The sequence below is a fragment of the Pristis pectinata genome, chromosome 8 (genome assembly GCF_009764475.1).
Source record: "Pristis pectinata isolate sPriPec2 chromosome 8, sPriPec2.1.pri, whole genome shotgun sequence".
Taxonomy (NCBI): domain Eukaryota; kingdom Metazoa; phylum Chordata; class Chondrichthyes; order Rhinopristiformes; family Pristidae; genus Pristis; species Pristis pectinata.
In genome coordinates, this window is record NC_067412.1 from 39,932,054 (window position 1) to 39,955,571 (window position 23,518).

General features: G+C 40.9%; 1 protein-coding gene across 1 annotated transcript; it reads left to right on the plus strand.

Moving 5' to 3' along the window:
- The first annotated feature begins 7,326 nt into the window (after positions 1-7,326).
- uncx (UNC homeobox) lies at positions 7,327-12,450 on the plus strand. The gene is made up of 3 exons (XM_052021851.1): positions 7,327-7,696; positions 8,564-8,739; positions 11,016-12,450. The coding sequence occupies exons 1-3, from the start codon at positions 7,441-7,443 to the stop codon at positions 12,078-12,080; spliced, it is 1,497 nt and encodes a 498-aa protein (XP_051877811.1). The 5' UTR covers positions 7,327-7,440; the 3' UTR covers positions 12,081-12,450.
- The last annotated feature ends 11,068 nt before the right edge of the window (positions 12,451-23,518 follow it).

The following is a 23,518-nucleotide window of genomic DNA, read 5'->3' on the forward strand; positions in this document are numbered from 1 at the left end:
ATTGTGTCATCTTTCATAAGAAAGAATCAATATGCTTCTTTGTTGAATCACTTGATATGTTTAATCCAGTGACATACATCCACACTCACGCAGGTAAAATTACATTAACATTTCACTCACACAGAAATGCATCAAAATGGACTGGTACTCTCTCACACATGCACATGCTCTCCTGAAGCCCACTGATTATAATATATACAAACTTATTGAAAGCACAGGGATGGAAGCAAGTCTCGCCTATGTTTCTTTGCCCTTGCCCTATACTGATTCTGAGATCTTCTGAGTTGCATCTGCACAAACAGCCCACTCCTCTGTCTCTATTCCCCTCTGCATTCACCCTTCCTTCTTTATCCATACTGCTACTATGTACTTGCTCTCTATCTCATTCCCTTTGCCTTTATATCTGTTCCCTGCTTTCAAAAGTATCAATAATTTGCTTTTTAGTCCAGCCATCAGTTACCCATCCTATCCAGGCCCCCTTCTCTTAGTTCTGCAACCTTTCCCCCTTCACTGGGTTGTGCACTATGACTTTGGGCATGTAAGGAGAGATGGAAAATTGCATATTTAATAGCCTTTCATTCTGAGGATACTCTTCCCAAGCACTGACTCCCACAGTGACGTGACATTCTTAAACCTGCACGCACATTGCAGTGAAAGACTCTCTCTAATACTGATATACAGTATAAAATAGGCTTGAAATACACATGGATTGAAATCCTTGCTACAGTTCGGAGTAAGAAAGTAATGCACATTGTGACACATGAGAATGTGCAGAGGAACCAATAATTTACGTTAACACAATGAAACTCCTGCATTTAGTGACATACTAAACAGAATGGAACTGAGATTCTCTGGGCCACAATCAGACAGCAACACACAATTCATTTTACAAACTGAAGGTAATACATACTGAAATTTTACACAAAACCTGCGACACATACCAAAACCGTGTGACACACTAACTCTCAATCAGATGGAAAAATGGTAAAACACTTAATCCAGATTATATTGACATTCTCAAAAGATAGAGTGAAATTTACCTCCAATGACAAACACTACAGTACATACTAAGAATGTTACACACTGACAGCAAGCAATTTACACTCAGATAAATAATAAAAATATTACTAAATGTATATTGAAGCTGGTATTCTGGGAGTTCACCTAAACACACACTCAGGAACACTGACACTGGATTTACTATCACACAGTCATACCACAATTCATGTGGACGTTGAAACAGACTCAAAAAGAAATACACTACAATTAATGCTACTACACACACAGATAAAGTTGCAATTTGTACTGACTGATGGAAATTAGTTAGTTGGGCAACTGAGAAACTCAATCCTGAGATGTTCTGCAAATCATAACAGGGTGTTTTACGCTCAAAGATATACAGAAAATTACACCTGGATGATGAAATACATTCAAAGACACTCAACGAGGAACTGAAATTCAAACGGGCTCAATGACTGAAATCATATTTAGATATGCAATTCACAGAAATCACTTTGCCATATACACCGGTGATCCATACTTGGAAACCACTTACAAACTGTACACAAGAGGGCAACAAAGGACAGATTACACTCAGACTGTATAAAGTTTGTAATATATTGTTTCGACACACGTCACATTTCTGATTTTATTTACAAAAAAAGTTGGATATTACAAAGAGAAAGATGTGCACAATGAGAGGAAGAGGTCCCATTCTCAGTGCACAGCTCTCTGAAGGGGCTCCCTGCCTTTGAACTGGAGAACAAGAGTGGTAAGGTAGGAGGAAGGAAGTGGAAGGAAGTGAGTGAAAGGCAAGAGAGGGAGAGGATATGAGGAGGATGAATGGAGAATGAAAGAGAAAAAATGTGGGAAAGCAGAAAGGAGACTTATAGGAAAAGAAAGTGAAAATAAAAGTTAGATAAAAATGATGAATTACAGATAGAAGGGGGAAATAATGAAGAATTGACTCTAGCAATTAGAAAATATGAACATTCCTTTGCAAGATGAGTTAATTTTGACAATTTCTAACTAAAGCTTTGTCGTGACAAGAGGGATTATTTTAACCTCCAAATAAAAGACTTCTTCATCAAGAGAAGATATCACTCATTCCGAAGTTCTTGGAGCTAAACAGAGCTGACAACATTTAAGCCCACGGGCACCCACCTCCTTCCTCACCCTGCCCCCCAACAAACCTTGGTCAGAATTCCAATTATGTTTAATTACTGAGGTTTTAAAATATATTATAATAGGAATTTATAATATATATTTAATCCAGGGGCCATCAATTCTGGAGTGATTAGCGCACAGGCGCTGAAATGCAAATGACTCTGTACAAAGGCTCCTTGCAAATTGGCGTCACCATTTCTCAAATTATATCATTACTATATTTTTAAGATGTTAATATGGCGAAGGCAATTTCCCCGGGGATGCGGGCAAATTAGTTCTATTTCCGAACGCCTCTCTCGTGTGTTAATGTAAGCGGAGAGCCGCGACAAGGAGCGATCAACCAGATTACAATTAGGCTGCTGATTTGGACTCGATCAAGCATTGATAATTTTTGGCATATTAAGCACGTTTTAGGAAAGGTGATAAGTCAGTTTTAATTGAAATGAAATTATTATTCTGATGGAACTTTGGATATTATTAACAAACTCCGCGCTCATTTAACATTCAGTTTTGTATGCGCTAAGCAAAGTAAGGCGGGGCGGGGGGAGATTTGAAGGGTATTAGTATGTCAGAGGTAATTTGAAGCGAATTACTTTTTGGTCTCCATCTGAAATATTGCGAATTTTTTTTTAAAAATACGTCCAGGCCAGTCGCTTTGGTGCCTCCATTGACAGCATGTACAATCTATAGATAATTAGATGGGCAGAAATTTTAATTGTTAGGATTAAGCAGCGTCTCCGGATCTGATGGGAATTTAGAAAGAATTTCTCCCCCCCCCTCTCTCTCTCTCTCTCTCTCTCTCTCTTCCACCACTCTTAAAAAATGCATTTCAAAAGCTCGAACTGTTATACATCAAGAACCGAGGGAGGGAGGAAGAAAACACTTTGGTCTTTAATTGCGATCCCTTCCAACTCCGGCGCCGGATCAAATCACCTGCGACAATTAATTTAGATTTAATTCCGTAATTATCAGCAAATCGAGTAATGTGCAAGTTAATTTAGATAGTTAAAAATTAACTTGCGTGAAGTTAATTGAGTAATTAAAACCCTCAACTGCCGCCTATTAATTTGCTAATTAAAAATAAATTTGATTTTGTGCAATTTAAAGTAATATTGACATCAGAGTTGTATGGGCGGTTTGTGAGTTCAGTTGCTTGGTCTTTGAGTCTCTCTGTACGATCCAGTTTAGTATTGTGCTTTGCGTGCGTGTTTTACACGCCGTTATATTACATTAAATCACTCTCCAACAAAAGCACTCTCACGCATAAGAATTAAATAACCATTAACAGCCCATCTGTAGGTTGTTAAATGTTCCTCAGTTTTAATGATGGATTTCTTGTGTGTGTGTCTGTGTGTGGCGCGTATGTGTTCTGGAAACATTGGCATCACCCCATTCCCGGGTTGGTGAGGAGTGTGTGTGTGCGCGCGCGTCTCTTAACTACCCCACCCCAAGTTTGTTTTAATACCCATAGAATAATGCCAGTGAGTGTAAAGTGATTAAACTGTGGAGAGTGGGAAATTGGGTGATGGGGAAAGAGCGACTCCAATAGAAGAGGGGGGAGGGAGGGGGAGGGAGGGGGAGGGAGGGGGAGGGGGAGACTAGTTTAAATAGAAAAATGGGACAGGCTTCCTATTCCTGAATATTTCTGGATACTGGGATTATAATCAACGACCAATTTCACTGCTAACAGCACAAAAAAAAGAGACAAGCGGTTGGAATAGATAACCTTAACGAGATAAAGAGGAACATGGCGAAGCGAGCTGTCCTGAATGCACCGCATGTACGTCTTATTATCAAGTTAATTAAAGCTAGCATCTGACAATGTCACTCTCGTGTAAGAAAACGTATTTAAATGCAATGTCTCCGAGGACTTTGTGTCAAGGGCTTGCTTTCATTGAGTTGCTGGTCTGTTTTGCTTTGGCAAGTGCACAGAAACCTGTGCCTGGGAATCACAGTTGAAGGGTGCCTTTAAAGCAGCCGCTTTTATAACCAAATGTCATGCAGGCAATTATAGAATTTTGATGTATAAAATAAAAAAAATAAAACGATTTCCATAATTTGTGCAGATTGACTGCAGTACTACAAACACAAAGAAAGTCTCATCAAACGACAGCGCTCTCCATTAAAGCGTGCTCTCAAACGCTTTAAGAGATTTTTTTTACAAAGACTGTTGGAAACATTAAACCTTCCACGATTAAAATTTTACAGATTCAGAATGCGAAAGCCGGTTGCAGTGCGGACTGAGGTCAAGTGACGAATGGATTATATGCTTCTTCATAATAATATTAATTAAACAATTTGCATGGTAATAAGGTAACAATTATCAGGGCTTATGTTGAAAGATACAGGTTATTACAACACGCCAATCACGAGTCAGGGGTCAGCTAGTGAGCGGGGGAAGAGAATTCAGCTCAAATTAACATTCTGTCAGCTCCAGAAATTGGTCAAATAAGTCGAATTAATTCTTTGTAATAAAGAGGGAAAAGTCCCATTGCCTGAGCTTGATTAAAGCCTCCCTGTATTCACAGACACGTCTCCGGTACTGCAGCCACAAAGCTCAAACAGAAAATGAAGCGTTTATTGCTACAGGCAAATTTGGGTCCAGTGGCTACAGTTTACATTTAGTATTTATAGAAAGTTAAATTAAATTACGGTGAAAAGTGCGGCCCTTGGCCTCCCCGACCCCGAGCATTAATACTTCCCTCCATTCGTATTACTCCGTCTTAGAAGTCAAACTGTAAATTTGGTCCCCTTTTTTTAAAAAAAGATTGTTATTAGTATAATGCTCCTGCTCCATGTCTGATTTAAACACGGTGGCACCATTTTCAATTAGGAATCAGAATATTCGACCAGGCATTGCTTGCATATGGTGAAATATAACAGACTTTAAAAGGGTTATTCTGACTTTTCAGATTAATAACTCGAACATTTTGCAAAATAAAGCAAACACATCATTTATGTCAACAGAGCGTCCTCTCGCTCTCTTTCTCGTCCAGTTAAATTCTGAGTAATGTGTCCTCATTTTCACCACCGATTTCGAGTCATTACCGATTTTATTGGGTGGCTTTTATTTAAAGCATAATTTTTCACCTTGCCTACACTATTAGAAAAATGTAAATTTCGTCATCTAAGGGCTAAGGTTTCCTGTATTTGGGTCTCTTCATTGCCTGGAAGATCAGGTTAAACTCTTCTATCTCCTGGGCACCTTCTACTATAGATATCTCATCCTAAATTTATCTGTTCACTTGTGATGAGTTGCAGAGACTCCTATCTCCCGTATCCACCCCCTGCCCTGACTCTTGCCCTTTTCCCCTGTTTCTATCACCTCAAGTGCTCCAAACAATCCCTAAGTTTTGCTGCTGCAAATGCCCATTACCACAGCGAGTGGGAAACTTCAGTACTCCATATCTCCTGCACTCAGTCTGGGGCCAGCTTCCTACCTTCCTAGCTGGCCGCCTTAAATAAGGGAGACAGTTAACGCATTGCCATCCTTCGCAATAATATTTAAACAACTTTTCTCCCTCTTCATGTGGAAAGACATGACAGTCAGAAGCAATTGGCAAACAAAGCGACACCCCATCAATTCACGGAATTCAATCTGAGTTCGTGAAGGACACGAAAAGATTAATATTCTCGACAGAATAACGCATAATAATTTTATTTTTAAACCCATTAAGATGAAGGGGAAGATGAAAAGACGAGAAAGATGTAATCAGAAAGCATGGCATTATAGAGCTTGTTAAAAAGAGTAGATTTTAAATTTAATGTGGATTTATTTTCACTCATTCGGATTGTTTTCACATGGACGGAGGATGTAATCCGATGAATAATTTGGGTTTCATGTGCCAGTGACTGGGATTTAATTTTATTTATTTACAAATTTATAGCCCCATTACCAGAAATATTGAAGGACTGTGAGAAATAACATTAAGTGTGCGCAACAATTTAAAAAAAAATTAAGATCACTAAATTTCTCAACGAAGGCGATTAAAACCAGGGCAACTGCACCGCAATATTTTCTAATCTTCCCTTCTCGTGACCATCTTTTAACCATTCCTAGTGCTGTTGCAGAAGAATTTCTCCAAACTTTGTGCTGACAGACTGCTCTCGCCTCTCTCTAAAACGATTCGAACGAATTAATTTTACTTCTTGCTTTAATTCGGTGTTATTTCAAAGCAACGACTCTTTGTCTAATTGTTTTTCTCTGCTCTTTGCTGCTCGGCGGCTGAGAGCGAATTTAGAAACTTCAATGGGGAATATAATTTAATTAGAACAAAGCGGGACCCGGGCTCATTACCATTAATCACCGGTTCAGAAAAAGAAGCTGATATTTTTTTCAGGAAGAAAATAAGTGGGGGGAAAGAAAATCTGCCTCCTTGCACTCCATGCACTGGTGTGACCTGCGTTTAATTAGCACCGTCCTCTGATTAATAATTCAATATTTACTTATTGTTGTCGATATTTTCAATAAGAAGCGTGTGGCAGTTTTAAAGATTCCCTATATATATATATTTATATATAAGGCAGCGTCACCATAGCTTTAAATATTCGAAGTGACGGAGCAGTCTCGAGAAAACGCCGAAGATGAAATATCATGTTCTTTTAAATGCATTGTGACAGCTTTGGAAACAGCAACTGATGAATCCTCTATTATCCGATCAGTCTATTTGCCGCTCAATGTGTCCCTGTAATTGGCCCGACATCAGTTTAAAAGCTGACCGAGGAAATCGTTCCCTCTTTAAAAAAATCCTGGACAACACGATGGTCAATGTTTGGGAGAGAAAGGGAAAAAAATCTATTAGTGTGTGTTGTACGAGGGTGCAGGAGAAATTGCATATGTTTACTCTGTACTCTGCTTAGTATTTAACCAGGTACCAATCAACCTGCGGGAGCCAGGGCCCGTACTCGTCAAATCTTCCTGCATTGTTTTGACAGCTCATATATTGTTTATTGAGGTGGATGTCATGTATAATTAGCGATCGATATGGAAACGTTTTCAAGCGGTCTTAATACCCACTGGTACCAACACACACCGACTATACGTCTCTGACGTCAGACGCGATTAACGTTTCTTATTGGTCCCAAATTCCCAAAGCCTGGGCTAATTATTGGATCCTTTATGTTCATAAAGTAAAGACACATCCTCCCCGTCCACTAGCATGTCAACCGCTTTTCTACTTTTCCTGCATACATTTTGAAGTTCACCCAATTCCTTTAAGTGCAAGCATTTTATTCCCTCTTTCTCTCCCTCGCCTCTTTTCCCCCTGCAGGGAGATGATGGATAGCAGGATTCTAGAGCATCACCATGCTCAGTTTGGAGGTACCTTGGCCAGTATGGTAGGGTTCCACTACCCCCTTACTCATCACCATGTGTACGAGCTCGCAGGACACCAACTCCAGACTGCCAGCGTCCCCTTCACCATAGACGGATTACTCAGTGGCTCCTGCACGGCATCTGTGGTCAATCCGTCCCCTCTGATGCCTACGGCTTGTAACGTGAACGGGGAGAGTCAGTCCTTCAAACTGTCAGGTAAGAGAGAGAGAGAGAGAGAGAAAGAAAGAAAGAGTAGGAAGTCTCTGGGCCTCAGTCAGGCCGTAAAAGACATCTGAAGGTTGGTCGCAGAGAAATAAAATAAAGACGATATTAAATGATAGAAACTAATTAAAATTGATCCTACAATGGGGAGTTTCCACCCAAAAAAAACGAGAAGGAGTTTAACATAAGAACGAGTACGATGGCCCTGATAACTCTTAGGCATAGATTGTAGGGCAGAGGCAGAATAGCTTGTGTTTCAAGCATTTTGAGAGTACACTAGTTTTCACCGGGATCGCTGTTGCCCGGAGTGCATGGGCACTCGGCTGTATGTTTTGTTTGTGTGTCTGGGTAGATGGCCGTGGGAATCGGTAAGGCGAGGCTGTGGGAACGAAGCGCTCTTTGCCCGGGTCTGTGCCTGTGGAAAAAAAAACTACACATATTGTTTTCATCAGCACCCTCTCTTCCCGCCGGGAGAGAAACTGCAGCCACCGCCACTCTGGTGCGGGCGCCTTAAAACTGTTAACAATACACTGGGACAATGCACCTGCGTTCTCACAAATTTCATTCGGTGCTTTGTGCCATGTGTCAATTGGTTAATTCGGGATTATTACAATGGAACTAAAATGCTGCAATTTCTAGTTCCTTCAATGACAAATAATGGACTAATTATTAACTTGTACTCATGTCGTGAAATCGAGGACAATTTGAAAGAAAGTACAAGGGAAAATGGTTGGAAGGCCTATTGGGTTGTGATGAAATCTTGCTATCCAGCGATGAATTTATGTAATGCTCTCGTTGTTATTTACTGATTATGACTGCCGTTTTTCCCCATGTTTTCTTTTTATTCCTCTCTCGTTGCAGAGGCGTCGGATCCGGAAAAGGATACCCCCGGCTGTAAACGGAGAAGAACGCGGACGAATTTCACCGGCTGGCAGTTGGAAGAACTGGAGAAAGCTTTCAACGAGAGCCATTATCCAGATGTGTTTATGAGAGAGGCGCTGGCGTTGAGGCTTGACTTAGTGGAGTCCCGGGTTCAGGTAAAACAAAACGCATATCGAAACAAGCTTTTGCATCGAATGACTGTTCTACTACTTTAGGTGCCATGATCCAGTATTTACAAAACGTTGTGATGTTTTACAATTTGAAGGCCAAAAAAAGTAAACTGGTTTAATTCACGTTTCTAAACATTTAAATCCGTTTTACCGCACTATTTATATTGCAAATATTTTCCGAGTAAGTGGAGTTAAAATGTATACAATAATCAGCAATGGCTCGACACGAAAAGGAGCAAATTATAGCTGACAGCTTTCCGGTTTAAAACAACCAATTTGCTAATCTTATTGGAGTCTATCTTTGTATTTCAGAACATAAAGTGTGTGTATTTTTTTAAAAGAAAAGCGTACGTTATATGGTAAGAACGAGCAGTTAAACCACACATCGAGGCTCCTCGCGTTCTGCAATGAAAATGTCTGGTATTGACAATGTGTTACTTTTGCTGTAAGAATTGCCGTGAGCTGCTGTGTTTACCCCTGTGGGGCTGCACACAAACTGCTAAATAGAAAGCTGTGTAAACACAGAGTATTTTAATAGGAAGGAGCCATCTAACATTTAAATTAGGAATTGTTGAATCATCAAATCGCACCCATTTCTTCAAAATTTGCTACAGGATGGCATGCTAAATGTGTATTTAGGAAAATAGTATTCTTTTTAGATGGAAATGTATTGCAAAAATATGCTACTAAACCTTCAGAAATGTGCAAATAACGACGAAAAACAGAAGGACAATTGTTAAATATGTGCGTTTAAAATGATGTTTATTGCTACAATCCAGAATGAAGTAGGTGGCATGGGTTGAACAGAAATATCAGACCAAAGGCACAGACGCTCCTGACCCCTCCATGTTCTTAAGCACTTTATCCAATTTGTTGATGGTTAGTTAAGTGAGGTTTAGATGAAGTCGAGAATGCTTATTTCCCTTAAGAACCGTAATGAGCACTTCTCATTGACAGAACAGTTGGAACGGACACAAAGAGAACTCCTTGTAAAACGATTATTGGTCGGTTTAATTCGTGTTTAACAAGGGGCAGAATAAAAAAAGGCATCAGCTTTTTGTCCCCCGATCATAGGGAAAGTGCGTTTTCTAGAAAAACCTTGTTTGAAATTTTTGGGGAAAGAAAACACGCAATCGTGAAGAAGACGAGTTTACATACGTATTGTGATTTTCATAGGTGTGTGTGTGTGTGTGTGTGTGTGTGTTATATTCAGGGCTAAAATAAATAAAGCCCCTCGCAGAATCAGCGAGGGTGGGTTGAATTATTTGGTGCAGGAAGGGAGAAAGTAAAGGAAAAATTTTGGAATTTAGAATCGGTGTTTCATTCATTGTATTTGGTTATGAGGAGCTGTTCATGTATTAATACTCAGTCATAATTATTATTTGAGTTTTGTACTCCCCTTAGAGTCACCACATCCGTTGCTTCCATTGTACTATCATCCACACACCCCCATACTGTTTTTTGATGAGGACTGATAAATTGAGGGGCGGATTCAAGCTTTGATTCCACCTCCCCACCACTGGGTATCCAAAATAAACTGCTTCAGTTGAAATCGCAAAGCATCGATTTAATTGATAGAATTACACGCGAGATTAAATGCAATTCGTTTGTCAATTAACCTAATTCAAGTTTTCGTGTTGATTGTGTAAACACGATGTTATTTACACAGAGGAGAGGGTGAGGGGAAAAAACGCGACTCCCAAACTTCCTCTCACCCCAAAGGTACCGGAGTTCGTTCTTGTCCAATTTTTTTTTCGGGATCATTTTGAAATAACTCTTTAAAATTATTTCGATTCAACTTCATCTTGCAACTCTCCCTGCATTTATTATCAACATTAAGAGGAAGCGTTCATGTGTGTTATTTATACTTAATGTTTTCCAAAAAAAAATACTGGAACGAATTTTCTAAAGTATTTTCGCGAGGAGACCAAAATTCCCTAACGATGGATTAGGACAGTTAACATTTATTAATAAAAAAAAGTTGAAATATACTTCGTGGTCTTTGGTGCTTCTAATATCTAACAAGAGGCGTTTGAAAATCGTTTTCAAAATGTGTTTATTTAAATTAAAATCCTTAACTGGTGATTAAACACTGAGCATTGGAAGCAGCAGACTGGTCTCGGGGCAAGAGATGGTGCCCTGAGTTGTGTTAGGGAATTTATCAATTCGAATATAGATGGACAAATTCAGTACAGAAACTTTGCGGAGGGTGAAATGTGTGAAATTCGATTGTAATGCCATTTTCATTATTCGGTACGTAGGTGTGGTTCCAAAATCGGAGAGCTAAATGGCGGAAGAAAGAAAATACCAAGAAAGGTCCTGGTCGGCCAGCGCACAATTCACACCCAACCACATGCAGTGGGGAGCCGATGGACCCTGAGGAAATCGCCCGGAGGGAGATGGAAAAGATGGAGAAAAAGAAACGAAAGCAAGAGAAAAAACTGTTGAAAACCCAAAACAAGCTGCTTCACTCGGAGGCAGACTGCAGTATTGCCTCGTCGGGATCCGAATCTGACAGCAGCTTGGTCCACTTCCAGGCGGTCCGAGAGCATGCTTCAATCCATGCTGAGTCCGGCCAGCTATCTCCCAATAGTAGCAGGGTCCAGGGTGAAGTGAACTGTGAGCAAACGGGACAAAAACTCGCCCCGCACCAAAGAACCGCGTCCCAGAATAATGCCAGTAGATCGTCAGATCCCGAGTGCGATCGGGATAAACCTCAGAGCCATCCGTGCACGAACGCTCGTTCTTCCGACGTGACAAAGTGTGATCAAAAAAGTAATCCTTTCAGCGTGGAAAGTCTTCTGTCAGACACAACACCTCGGCGCAAAGCGCATTACGAATTCCCAGCCTTAGCAAACCCCAGAGCTGTTATTGGGAAAGGACATTTCCTGCTGTACCCCATTACCCAACCCTTAGGCTTCATCGTACCCCAAACCAGTGTCCGGACACCCCCAGTCCAGCCTCAATCTCCCGCTGGGGCAGATACAATAACTCCAGCAACAGACCAGGTACATTCCATTAACCCCGGGACCAGTTCAAACTCAACACAGACCAGCTGTCCTGGGTCAGATTCCAGCTCCACAACACAGACCATCTACACTGGGGCAACTCCGAACCCAACACAGACTAGCTACTCCGGATCGACTCAAAACGCGACACAAGCCAACTATCCCGATACAAATTCCAAGCAACCCGAGTCAAGTAAACCTCTGGCCTTGGAGAGTCCAAATGAACTAAATCGACAGACCCTGGATTCTCCCGAGCCAGTGAAAACAAACTGCCCTCGAGAGCACATGACAGTGTGCGAAGACGTAGATATGGACTAAACAGGCGACTCTAAAGTAACATCACAACTGCAAAGCAGACACAACAAAAAGAATCAAGAAGGAAAAAAAACAGACTTTCGCGCATAGTTCACTAGATAAACATGTTCTTTCAACTTATTTAGTTTGTTTGCTTTGCAGGTGGATGCTTGTGTGACTTTTTACTGACGAGAAGATGCGCTCAGATATTAAAAGACTATTAATCCAGCTCCGTTACACTAAGCGGAGCGAAAACAGTTAATCTTATATATACACGATTAACATCAGTGTCTGGACGCAGTGTGTAAAACCAAGAATCCGCTCCTCCTCTCATGGTGTAAAACCCAAACAAATGTATTAAATATTTATATATGATGTAACATTTTTATAAATAAAAGTTTCTGTTTAAAAAAAAATCCTCTTTTGTCTCAGATCTGTCAGTGTTAATATCTGTACGGGAGCCGAGCTGTTCTGCTAGAGCCTGTGTTTGTGTTTATTGCTATAAGACCTTTATTCATTAAAATGCTGTGAATCTGTGGCGAAGCCGGAGGGGCCACGGTCTTGCCCGCTTCCTGCCGAGTTCTGATATGAAAGTGATTATTTTCCCGATGGCAGCCGAGGTCGGGTTTAGCCCAAAGGGTTATTACACATTACCGATTTTATAGTGATATGAAATCACACAAGTTCCTTCAATAATAGAATTAGCATGAAAGGGCTGGGGCATAAAATTGAAATTGCAAAATAATAGGATGAGATGCGTGTGTGCATATTTGACTGTGCTGAATTGGTTGTGAAATGGAAAATCGTGGGTTGGAATTTTCATGAGATTTCCTTTGTCATGTATCTTGTAGCAGGCTATATTAAGATAGATGTTCGATGATATCCTTCATTGTTCTGTCGCTTATATTGATGTTCTGGTGTTATCATCCTATTGATCATGTGTCGCCTGTAATAGGACAGGGAAAGCAAACGCGCCTCAACAAAAGAAGAACACATTTGTTCTAATAGGGAGGAGACCCAAGGGGGGAGTTTGCAAGATTCAGGACAGCTGTACCGAGAAAAAAAGAGGGGCGATGGGAGGGGAGGGGGGATGAGAAACTTTGCCAGAAACTCGCACCCAGTGTTGCTAACACCCCCACCTCTTCCCCCCCCCCCCCATTCCTGCCTCATCATCCGCCACCCCTCCCTCGCCGATCCCCTTCAATTTACAGGGCACTTATGCAGTGTAAACTACATCAGTTCCCTGGGAATTAAAATCCCAATTATTAAAACCATTAATTTTGTCGAGTCTGTGCATAGTGGAATTATGTTTACAGCCTAGTTAAATATCGTTGATCCCTTCTGGTCATCGGGACTTTTATTTGCAAATAAATTGAATATAATAATAAGGCCGGCTTAGTTCTGGGTGCGCGCAGATGAATTTCTGAGCACCCGTTCTCTTTAATAATATTTACATAATTTTCGCTCGGTGTCTGTGATATTTGCTCTGCAGGACCCGTCAGCTTTTGGAGAAAAAAAATAATTAGATATATATAAAAAAAGAGAATTTGTGTCGAGACGAACGTCACATAACATTCTGCGAGCTGAAATGTGCATCCTGTACAAATTCAGTTAATAGGAAAATGATTGTGTCGGTGTCCTTAAAACCCGATTCGCCTCAAATCCCTGACCCGAGCGGTCACACTTGCCATTTCTATATCGGTGTGGTACCAAAAGGTGGGGAAATTATAATCCGCGAAAGGAGGGGGGTAAAAAAAGCCCCAGCGTTTAAAATGCTATGTTGTTTTAAATAACGTGAAATATTTCCCTGGCAGCAATAAATTGCGTCCTTTCTTCAATTTGCAGCTGTTCATTTTGTCTGTATAGCTCATGTTTTATTTATTTACAGCCATAATGATTGCGGTTGTGAATGAGGCCGAGTATCGGTCGCTAGCAGACACATGTCCTTAAGGTGAATTAGTGATTTAGTTAAGCAGTTTAGTCCAATGTTGGTGCTGCACTCAGCTCAATAGGGTTTTTTTTTGCTGAGCCCGAGGAGGAAGCTGTTTCTAGACAAACTATCAATCGATCTAGCTCGCAGTCTCCGGGAGATGTGTCCGCGATGAATCATACTTTATGAATTCAATTTATACCAAGAGAAATTTTCAATTTGAACGCTGGATCATTATGGGACAGTGCAAATTGTTTTTGCTCTATTATGCATCGGACGCCATCATTTTTCTTTCTAATTACGGAGGTGTCAGGTCGAGCTGTCATCTCGGCGCTGATTTTCAATTTAACTGATCATCATACATTCATTTTCCCATTTGATAAATCTGCTATCTAGACGAGGCGCCATGCCCTGAATATTAAGTTGCACGCAGAAAGGCGCAGTAATGGGGAGTGTGCATGCAATAAGTGCAGATCACGGAGCTAATTTAGCACCTTGTGCGCTTCCATCTCGTTTTCTGATTTCCAAATCTCCAAGGACCGAGCGCAGCCCAAGGGCTATAGTCTTCTCTCTCACAACCGGTTCCAAAACGGCTGGTTTGTATTACAGAATTTCCAAATTAGGATATCAAGCTTAATTAATGGTAATTGAGTTCTTCAATACGTGTTATTTTTATTTAATAGAAACAAATTTGCACAATTAATTATGAACGTAATTTTCAAGAGCCCCATTTGCAACACATTTCCAAATTAGCTGAAGCAAATTAGATGCTTTTATTATTTTTTCCCCCTAAGTGTTTACCGAAGAAGCATATTTTTTGTTTGGAACCCCTAGATCCTTACAGGATGATGAATTGCACAGGTTGGGAAGGTGCAGTTTATTTTGTGATTTATTTTTAACCTGGGGTTGTACACGGCGCTGACAGTTTGGACAAATTAGCAATCCTTTGCAGTCGCCTCTAATGAGAGGGGTTTATCTCAGCACCTCGCAGCTAGCGTGAAAAATTACCGCGTACTCAATAAGAGGTGTCGGATCGATCGGAGAGCAGAGTGTAAATTACAAAAAAAATCCTAACCACATTTAATCCGGAGACAAATTCATATAGATTAAAATAATACAGCTGCAAATGGGCGCGAGACACTTCAACTTCACAGTGCAGGACTGAAGTAGAACTAAACTAGACAGCTCCCTACAAATGAGATTTTCCTAGACAGCTTTACCTGAGTCAGGTCCACGCCGCTTTTTAATTTTTTTTGTTAAACAGTTAAAACAAAACATTGTTTATTAAGATATCCAAATTGATTAAACTGTTTAATTAATTGTATTTTACAGGGTGATTTTAAACTGTCCTTTCTCATTTCAAAGATGTCTCACATATACCTTGCGAGACTGACGATAGATTCTTATTAAGAATATAATTTATTTGCTCTGATATTGCACACAGCTAGTGGGGAAATTCTCCAAGGAGTCTGGAATGAACTGTACATTTAGTCTATAACAGCTCTGCTTATATTATAATGTAACGCTGGACTGGGTGTTACCTTACTTATTCATATATAGTATAGTTGATTTTTCAGAAACGCTGGGAAATAAAAGTGACGGTCTGTTTTTACAGTATTTGTATATTGCTTCTGACAGTGTTTAAAAATCTGTAACTTGCAGCTTGATAACAACTCTCAGGTAACAGAAACCTGAACATCATAACTGTGTCAAATGCAAGGGAAATGTCTCGTAATGATTTAAACTTGTAAACTGTCAATGATATAGCAATGAACTAAAATGTACCATGTATGTCTTTTTTAAAAAAAAGTTGTATTGCAAATCTGCAGCCCTATAACTGAGACAAAAATATCGAAACTCAAAATTGCAGGCTTTAAAACGGCTTTTAATTTTCAACGAGCAAATAAAAATCCATCCGCCTCGCCGATATCCTTCCGTAGTATGTAATCTCATATGCAATTTTTTAAAGGAAAAACTAATATTGGGAGAAAGACTTCTATTTTATCGCGGATGAAATTCAGCATTCACAGAGCCTCGGGATCCTGGAAATTTGTTTCGATTTTCCACACCTGATTCACTGAATTTTAATTTCCAGTTCTCTGATCCCAGCCACAGACCCGGCTCATATCTGAAAATAGTAATTATTTATTTCATGGGCGTTTGTTTGGCAGTGTATTTGTAGTCAAACATCATTTAGAGAATTCACGCTAGCACATTACGAACTATTAAACAAAGACAGTGAAGGGAGAGTAGTTTGTTTTCATACAGCTTGTATGTTACCAGGAGATGAGGACACCTGGGGAACTGAGGGAATCGTCATAAAGCCACCAATTAAATTGTACGCTGATCGATAGAACATCAGCGGAGCAAGCTAATAAGAAATGATTATGACTGTTGAAAATTAGCACCCCCCCCCCCATAAAATAGTGCACATTTGCTCAGACTTGTCACCAATAAGCTGCGTGCGGGTGACGACTTTTATATTGGAAGAATTTTGTTTTGGGGTGGAAGTCGTTAACATATATGAAGGTTATTAATTTATACGCAATGAGTTGATGTTAAGGTTTGAGATGGGTAATGCCGGCCATAAACACGTTAGTTACAGACACACGCAGGCGGCTAGGTATTTATACGGAGAATAATAATTTAATAGCTGCTGTTGGGTATCACAGTCTATTTAAATAATTAGACGCTGTCTCTCTGTGATAAAGGTTTATCTAGAATTCTGCTAAAGTGACGCCTTCTTTTAGACTTAAACTAGCCGCACTTATTAAATGTTTAAAAGCCTCGTAATCGTTCTCGTTTTCCTTCAGCTATTCTCCCTCCTCACGATTATAGTCGCCCAGATTGTTTTTATTTAGTGCCTATTTCATGCGAATAATAGAAAATAACTTCCTTGTGTTCTGAAGGGAATGTTTGCAAACTACTGTAAGGTCCGTCTGACAGCACAACTGTATAAAAAACGTAATATGGTGTCAAAAGCAGCTGGGTTATGTCCTGTTAACCATTTATTGGAAATTAATCCCATTTAATTACTTTTTTAATATTCCACCGTTGCCAATTATAACTTTTCTTTGAGGGCCAAATAAAGAAAGAGAACTTAAGGAGGAATTTCAACCGTCCCGCAATACGCTATTTCAATGCATTGGATTGATCCGATTCACAAGTTGGACGATTTCGTATCAAACTACGCCAGAAAAAAAACTTAAACCACAACGCACAAAATTAAACTGACACTTCAATCTAATCAAAAGGATTAAGAAAGAACTGTGTTGAAATCAGATTTTTCCCTGCTATTTTCAGCAACGGATTCCAAAATAGAGTTGAACCACATTTTATTAGCAAGAGTGTCCAGTCAGTGGATTTTCTATGATTAAGTAACAGAATTGACATCTGAAAAGCAAATTTTCCACGGCCAGACAAACTCGTTTCTGCTGCTAAAACAGATTCCAGTCATTTGTATCTCCACCACTTCCCACTAATTATCACCTTCTGGAACGTGTTTCATTAAGAAGGTCTGCTTTTAGTTAATTATCAGTAGGCTAACCAAAAATAATAATCATTATGATCTGACCCTGACTGAAAGATAGCAGAAGCCATTATATATTCTTCCACTCAGATTCAGGCACATTTCTCCCTCTGCTTTATTACAATAAACAGATTTGTTCCGCTTTAAACTTGCTCCCAGTGCAAAATGTACGCCAGAGTCACGGCAGAATTACTCCAATATTTGATCCCCATCCCTGCCTTGTCTGAACCCAGTTTTAGAAAGCTTTATATTATTTGCCACAAATATCACCAGGAGAAAACGGGGCATTTAAATCGGTCTGTATGTTGTAATTGTACTGTAAATGTGCATTGACTAAGTATTTCTTTTCCATGCATTTTGCTCTCAATAGTGTTTCTGCTTTCTACTGAATCCTTCCCGAATTCGGGAAGCTGTGTAGTCTTGGGCTGCCTTCAAACTGACTCTGTTTAGCTTGGGTTCACAGGCCGGAGGTATTTCAATGCTTAGGTGTAGTCGGCGCGTACCTAATGCTTGCCGCATGTTTGTGTAACCGGTGCATGCTGGGTGCTCACTCAATGCATGGGTATCAGTGCATGCCATATGCTTGTTGCATACATGGGTACCAGTGCATGTCACATGCCTGCTGCATACATGGGTACCCAGTGCATGCCACATGCTTGCTGCATACATGGGTACCCAGTGCATGCTAGTTGCTTGCTGTATGTCTGGGTACCCGGTGCCGGGAACGAACATGCTTGCTTCATCGAGCTCAGGCCATTCTGTGCAGTTTCCTGGAGTTAAACATCGGTACATTCGTTGATTTATCGGCATTCTCTTTCATTAACTGGAGCTGTCAGTTTTAGGACTTGATAGGTGTGGGGTTTTGGCGCACTGGCGAATTGTGGCTTCATGATTATTGTTTGACGAATGGATTGAGGTTGAAAATGTAGTCATCTGGAATCGTTTTAACTGACTTGCTTGTCAATGGGACGCCCTGTCCTACTTGGTCAGCTGCCGACTGGGTTCACGCGGTTGTAGTACCTTCCGTTGCGTTATACAGTCGGGGAGAGGGTGGATTATGTTCATTATCCTTGGTGCAATGTGCAAAGTTTGCCCCATTAGACGGCGATTCAGTATTAGTAGTGTTGGACAGGGTTGAGACATGACTGGGTTCCTTCAATTGGTTCAATGTTCCACATCTCCAAAGTGGTCCCACCACGACATGCATCTTACCGTCTCCTCCCCTTTAAGCATTCCAGATGGATTGTTACCGGACATGCTCTGTTCTGACGAAGGGTGTTCAAGCTGAAAAGTTAGCTCTATTTCTTTTCCCACAGGTGCGACCTGACCTGCTGAGTATTCCCAGCATTCTCTGTTTTTATTTCTAGACTTCCAGCATCTGCAGTTATTTTTGTTGATTTTCAATTGTTCACAACAGGGTGCTCCGGTTAAATATTTCCATTTTCACCAACACCCACCTCTCTCTGCCCTGTGCCTCCCCATGCATCTGCAGGAGATGCAACACCTGCCTTTTTATCTTCTACCCTCTAGCCGCCCAGGGACCCAAACACTCCTTGCCGGTGAAGCAGTGATTCACTTGTGCTGTATCCAATTTTTTTCTACTGCCTTGGGTCCTCTATATCGGGGAAGTCAAACGCAGATTGAGTGACAGCTTCACAGAGCACCTCCGTTCAGTCAGCAGGTGTGATCCCAAGCTTCAAGTAGCCTGTTACTTTTGTCTCAGCCCCACTCTGAACTTTGCACCACTCTGAACTCTGCCCTGCACCTCCAAAACTGGCTCAACATTAAGCATGCCGTGCCATGGCTTTTTCCAACTAGATTCTAGGACAAAGTTGGTGCTGACCACTACCTTGTAGGTGGCAGGTCTTACCACCCCACCCCCAACCTCAGTCCCCCAACCACACACTTGCTTTTGAATCCTCCTCCTTAATATTCTTAAGTGGAGTTTTCCCAGTTCAGCTGTATTGCTTTATACTGGCTATCTTTCCTCTTCACTCTTAGCCCTGATGTAAGGTTTCCACTTGAAATGTGGACAATTCCTCTCCCCCACAGATGCTGCTCGACCCACTGAGTTCCTCCAGCAGATTGTTGCTCTAGATTCCAGCATCTGCAGTCTCTTGTGCCTCTATTGGTTAAGCCTGTTCTGCTTCTGCAGAAGTTATTTCTCCCTACCATGAGTTGATTTCATTTCATTCCTGTTTAATCTCTTCCCACCTATTTTCTTAACGTTTCTGAAACTCTCCGCCAGTTTCCAGTCTCCCAGCTCAACCCTCCATGTCCCACACCAGGAGGGCCCTTCACTTCTTTCTTGAACAGAGCCCAAAACACTCCCCTTCCACCACTAGCCCCCTCTGCCCAGCTGAACTCACTCTCACAGTGAACAACAATTCCCATGACTCCTCTCGTTACTTCCGAATAAAATACACTGCTATGGGAAACCATATGGGTTCAAAGTGTGGTTGTTGAACTTGCTCCATTTCAATTCTGCTTGGGTCCCCTTCCTCACCTCTTTTGTTGGAACATGTGCTGGGACTATTTCCTGCTCACTCCTGAATAAGAAAATGTCATCACTTTTACTGCCAATTTCCACCCTGCTCTCACCTTCCCACTGTCCATCGATGGCACTTTTACCTTCCTCTGTCTCTGTAAAGGTAGGTTAGCAGTGTATTCACTAGAAGGACACTGACTTCCACTGTTAACCTAATTATCTTTTCACCCACTCTGTTTTCTGTCAAGACTCCACACCATCAGTTCCTCTGTCTGTTCTGACAATGCCAGCCTTCACATCAGTACTTCCAATGTTTACTCCTTCCTCAGCCATGGATTCCCCTCCAACCCTTGACATTCCAATTGTTACATTTCTGCACTCACACCTTCTCTATACTCCTCACCAACCTCATGTTCAACTGATGATCCTCAGCCCTTTTAGAAACCTCCACCAATACACTGTACATCACCTGCATCCTCTGTCCTCGGTGTTCTGGAAGGACAGCACACTCCCTGAAACTCTGGTTCACTCTTCTATTTCCACCATCCTTTCTTGCTCCACCTTACTTATGCACAACATCTCTTAAACCACCACCTCTACCACCAAGAAGGACAAGGGCAGAATTTGCATTGAACTCCACCACCTGCAGGGTCCCCTGAGCTGTTGACCCTTCATTGTTGCTGGGTCTAAATCCTGGAACCTCTTCCCCAACAGTGCTGTGAGAATACCTTCACCAGGAGGATTACCTGACCCTTTAACACCCCTCTTTCCACTGTCCAGGGATCTAAACACTCATTCCATGCAAACCACCAATTTACACCTTCTTCAATTTAGTATACTGCATTCACTGTTCACAGTGTGACCCCTTCTGCATAGGGGAGCCTAAATGCAAATTAAGTGGATATTTTGCAGAAGATTTGCACCCAGTCCATAAGCATGACCATCACACTTCCATTCTGAACCTCTGTCCTTGGCACAAGAACACAAGAAAAGAGGAGCAGGATTGGTCACCAGACCCCTCAAGCCTGCCCCACCATTCAATATGCTCATGGCTGATCTACACTGGCCTCAACTCCTCTTCTGTGCCAGTTCCCCATAACCCCCAATTTCTTGATTTTTCAAATATTTATCTATCTCCACTTAAATATATATTTAATGATCTGGCCTGCACAACTCTTGGGGGCAGAGAAGTCCAAAGATTCACTATCCTCTGAAAGAGAAACATTTCTATGCTCTTTACTTTTAAATGATTGGCCCCTTGTTTTGTAGCTATGTCTCCTTGTTCGTGACTCTCCCACGAGTGAAAACATCCCAACATCTACCTTGTCAAGACCCCTTAGGATCTTATTGGTTTGAATAAGTTCACCCCTCATTCTTCTAAACTGCAAGGAATCCAGACACAAACTGTCTACCCTCTCTTGATAGGACATCCCAGGAATTGGCCTGGTGAATCTCCTTTGCCTCCAATGCCACTATATGTTTTTTAAGGTAAGGGGACCAGAACTGTGCACAGTATTCCAAGTGTGGTCTCACCTACACCCTGTACAACCAGAACAAAAACTCCCTATTCTGAAACTTCAACCCCTTCGCAATAAAGACGGATCTGCCTGCTAAATTTTTGTGTATCATGCATTAGAACATGTAGATTCCTCTGAACTTCACTCATGCAGTCTTTCTCCATTTAGATAATAATTCATTTCCTACATTGTTCCAATGAAGCACAATGTAAAATCAAGAAACATGACCATCTTAACCATTTCAGAAAATGTATATTTGCACCTTTTTGGTCCAGATTTCCCGAATTTCCTCAAAATCCCTTTAGTAATTTTGGAAAATCCTATGCACGTTTATCTCCTCTAGGCTTCTGTTACCTTGCACTGTTACCCCTTCTGTCATTTGGGTCTCTCCTGTTTTCCAACCTCAACCTCAGACCCTCTCAAGTCATTCTGCCATCCCCTCCCCCTTTCTCTGTATCTTCAATTGTGTATGTGTTATCATTCCCAGTTCTCATTTATCTGAAATGTGAATTCTGTTTCATTCTCCACAGAACCTGCCTGACCCACTATTTTATTTACAACATTTTTGTTTTATTTATATTACAGTTGATTAAGTGCAATATATTTAGGACCTGTAATATGGTCTACTCTTGAACTATTTAAATGGTCTAGTGCTCAAGTAGTTTGAGTCACAGAATCATAGAGTCACAGAGAGATACAGCCCAGAAACAGGCCCTTCGGCCTATCGAGTTCACACTGACCACCAACCACCCACTTACACTATTCCTACATGAATCCCATTTTTTACCAGAATTTAAGCAACACTATCACTGGTTATATATTTTCCCATTTTTGGTACAACCTTCAACTTGTTTTGTATAATTTGGCTTCTGATTCATTCTGAAATTAGTTATATTACCTTCAATGATTTTCAAGTCAATATTTAAGATTATTGAGATTAGATGGCGTGCTGGTTTGAAATATCATTGTTAGTGGTTTGGATTAGGTTTAATGATTACTATCAAGGGGTTATAGTTAGTGATTAGTGAGGACTGGATTTAGAGGAAAATGTTGGGTTTAATGTTAATTGCTTAAATTAGGTCGAGAGGGTTAGGATAGAGACTAATATCAGTGGCTAAGGTAAGACACCAGAATTTAAGCACCACTATTACTAGTTATAGTATGTTTTTAACCATGTGCTTACCAGTCATACAATAGAAACTACTGCTGATCTTTCAAGGGATCCTGCTTCCAGTCCGAGACAGATTTCACCACTGGATTATGGTCTCACAGTGGAGCTGGTCCCTGAATATGGGGTTGCATTTTGTAAATGAGCTCTGGATTTCATGTCATGTTGTAAGTCGTCCCTGGATTTAATGGGCTTGTGTGTTGCCCTGTGCGATCATGTGGAGTTGGATAACAGATGAGCCATGATCTATTTGAATGACTGAGGTATTTGATAGCTTACCCATGTTTCCTATGTTCCAAGCTATAATTCTTTTCCACACCTTTAACAGGGCACAAGAAATACAAATTAAAACATACAGAAGAAAAACTATTAAAACAAATTTTCAAGTTTGGATTCCTGCCCCAGAGTGATCACTGATTACAAAAGACTTTAAGTGCAACAGGAGATGACCCAGTAAACAATGCCCCTGCACAGAGACAAGCATAGACCCCAAGATTAATTTCCATCTGGGCAACTCAGCAGAAATACTGTCTGGACTGGCACTTCACTGTCAACAATCCTTGCATTCGGGGCCACCGTGTAAACTGTCCTGAGGTTGTATGCCAGTTTAAGTAGATTCCCCCCCATTGAGTATTGCTGTGTAAACAATCCCTCTGTTGGGTTTCACAGTTTTAACAGCACCCTTATTTTATGCCACAGTGTAACCATTCCCTGGATTAAGTGTCAGGGTGTAAATGGTCTCAAGATTGAGTGTTACAATGCAAACAGTCCCCTCTTCAGTATCACAGTGTAAAGGCTCCCCACAATGAGTGCCACAATATAAACCTTCC

Excerpts from the sequence above, each read along its gene's own strand:
- uncx (XM_052021851.1), top strand. The coding sequence starts at position 7,441 with ATGATGGATAGCAGGATTCTAGAGCATCACCATGCTCAGTTTGGAGGT. Across the intron at positions 7,697-8,563 it reads TCAGTCCTTCAAACTGTCAG|AGGCGTCGGATCCGGAAAAG; the intron begins GTAAGAGAGAGA and ends CTCTCGTTGCAG. Across the intron at positions 8,740-11,015 it reads TAGTGGAGTCCCGGGTTCAG|GTGTGGTTCCAAAATCGGAG; the intron begins GTAAAACAAAAC and ends TTCGGTACGTAG.